At 59.9% G+C, this 2,621-nt stretch overlaps 1 protein-coding gene across 1 annotated transcript; it reads right to left on the bottom strand.

The window, feature by feature from the left end:
• Window positions 1–746: 746 nt before the first annotated feature.
• HS3ST2 (heparan sulfate (glucosamine) 3-O-sulfotransferase 2) lies at window positions 747–1,576 on the bottom strand. Its single transcript, XM_009700490.1, has one exon. It carries the CDS (start codon window positions 1,574–1,576, stop codon window positions 788–790), a length of 789 nt encoding a protein of 262 aa, XP_009698792.1. The 3' UTR covers window positions 747–787.
• Between the last annotated feature and the right edge of the window lie 1,045 nt (window positions 1,577–2,621).

Raw genomic sequence — 2,621 nt, 5'->3', positions numbered from 1 at the left:
GCGTGACCCGTGGGTGCAGTGGGGCTTTGCACGGCCCCCAGCAGCACCCCACGGGCAGCATGGGGCCGCCCAGCCTTGCCCTAAGAAAAGCCCATGCATACGGACCGGTGGTAGCCGCTTTTATTTACACAAAGGGATCACATGCTGAACAAGGAAACTAGTGCCACTAAAGTACCCGTAACAGGATTCTGTGCTTTATTCACAGGACAAAATATCGGTACAACATTTTTCATAGACTTCTTTTTCAAGCAGATACATCTCACTGTCCTCATGGTTACACACTGCGCTTAAGTGATGAAAGGCAAAGTGGAGCGGGTGGAGTTCTGCCCACCCCAGCACCACGGCAGGACGTGGCCCCACAGGGACAGCCCCCACAGCCACTGCCCGCAGCTGGGGATGTCCAGGAACACCCGTTTGCTTTGGGACACAGAGGAGGGACGTGCTTTGGAGCAGCCTGCGCACAGGCTGCAGGACGGGGCCATCACCATGGCTCTGGGGACCACATGGTGGTAAAAGCAAATGAGACCCCACGGAGCAAGCCACAGCACCGCTGACCTGCTGGGATGGGCAGTGCTTGCTGGGCACTCATTCCTTGGGGGCTGAGCAGGACTCTATGTCTTCCCCTGTCTCGGCTCGCACTGGAGCATCCTCCCGAGGGCCGGGGAAGCCCCTCGCCTGCCTCTGCTCACAGATTCTGGGCTGGCCAGGAGGTCCTGGCTCCAGCCACCCTGGACCCCCCTCATGGAAGACTGCAGCCTCATATCATCGCAGCTCTGCTCCTGGACGCTTATTCCCACCTGAAGTCCTGCCCGACTGTTTCATAGAATTTGATATTATAAGGTCTATAAAAGTCCCGAAGTTGCTCGATTACCTCCGGGTCTATCTGCACGTGAGTCCTGCCTTTGGACTTGCCCAGGCAGCGAGGCAAGCCGCTGCTCTCTGACTTTTTCAGGCAAGGAAAGCCTTTTGTCTTGTTGAAGTAGAAGTGCTTGTCCGTGATAACCCGTTTGATGCCCAGGAAGTCCTGGACTTTGCCCATCTCCCCGGCTGGGTCTGTGATCAGCTTCTCCCCACTGACAAAGTGGATCTGGGAGAGGGGGAAGTACTGGAGCCAGCTCTCTAGGTGCACGGCGTACATCCCGATGCGGATGGCGTTCCAGGAGGTGTCCACCAGCCCCAGGCTGCGGTTGCGGAAGGACAGCCCCTCGAAGGTGGGGATGTCTGGCTTCTTGGAGAGCGTCTGTGTGTAGTCCGAGATGGCCCGGGTGACCGGGTTCCTCACCACCACGATCAGCTTTGTGTCCCGGGACAGGTTGAAGATCCGCCGTGGTGCCTCCTTGGTGACAAAGTAGCTGGGGGTCTTCTCCACCGTGATCTGACTGTCGAGTGTTCGTGGCATCAGGCTCCTGCAAGCAAAGCAGAAGGTGATGGTGAAGAAGGGGCCGGGCCAGGCACCGGGAGGTGGTGTCCGTAGCGTGGGGCTGGTGGGGTGTCCCCTCCCGCAGCACAAGGCAGGCACAGCTCCCTCCGGCAGCGCTGCAGAGGGCCCCCGGGCATGGCAGTCTCCCGTGTCCATCCCAGTCCCAGGGGACCCACCCCGTGCCGAGGAGGGGGGCACCGGCAGCCCCGCATGCACAGCAGCAAGCAGAGATGCTTGGCTCCCAGGGGAGGCCAGAGCCAGGCAGGACGGAGGGCAAGGGCACGGCCAAGCTGCTGGGGACCCTGGGGCTGCACGGCAGCCCGGGCTGCTCCGTCCCCATCAGCAGTAAAGTTGCTGTCACTGTAAGGAAAGTGCCGGAGCCTTTCATCCCCCGCTCCTACACCAGTTGCCATTTGCAAAAGGAATTACAGTGGCTCCTTCCAGAATTGCTGCAGTTACCTGGCGCGTCTCCTCCCCGATGGCATTATGGTGCACCCTGGCTCCCACACACCCTGTGCTGCCAGCACCGTGCGCGGGCCAGAGGAGGGTGCCAGCCCAGGAGTGTGCCGGCCTCCGGCACCCAGCGGGAGCACAGCCCCCTCGTCCTTCTGCCTTCATCCTGGAGGTGGGCAAGAAATCAGTGCTGCCTGCACACAACCCCTGTGCCCAGTGATGGCAAAGGGTGCCAGGGCTGGGATGCAGGACTGTGGTGGCTGTGAGATGCCACCACCACAAGATGCTGTGGGGAGTGATGGATGAGGCCCTGGGATGCTGTGTTGCTCTGCCACTGGGAGCTGTGAGCGAGGGGCTGCCTGGGGACGTGGGGCTTGCACCCATGAGGCCATCACCCACCCCACCAGGGCTCGATCAGGCCCAAGGGCTCCAAGACGGGGTCCCGTGTACACCCATCTGTTTCTGGCACAGGGAAGCTGGGCTGCAAGGCCAGGGAGGGAGCGCAAGACCAGGGGAAAATGTAGTGTCTCTGCAGCCCAGCTTAGCACTAATTAAATCATTTGCTTTGACATGTGAACATCCAAATCAAATAAAAACTAATGGGATGGAAAGATTTATAAATTGGTCTTGTATTAACAGAGTAAACTATCAAATCCATTGCAGCCAGACGCACGACACCGCGGGTCCCCTGGCTGGAGCAGGCAGGACGGGGCCAGGTACCGACTGGCTCAGGCACCGATGCCGGGGA

This window comes from Cariama cristata, unplaced genomic scaffold (genome assembly GCF_000690535.1).
Source record: "Cariama cristata isolate BGI_N322 unplaced genomic scaffold, ASM69053v1 scaffold26025, whole genome shotgun sequence".
Classification (NCBI taxonomy): Eukaryota; Metazoa; Chordata; class Aves; order Cariamiformes; family Cariamidae; genus Cariama; species Cariama cristata.
The sequence above is the reverse complement of the archived record's forward strand: the minus strand, read 5'-3'. Positions and strand labels throughout refer to the sequence as shown.

Excerpts from the sequence above, each read along its gene's own strand:
- HS3ST2 (XM_009700490.1), bottom strand. The coding sequence starts at position 1,576 with ATGGACACGGGAGACTGCCATGCCCGGGGGCCCTCTGCAGCGCTGCCG.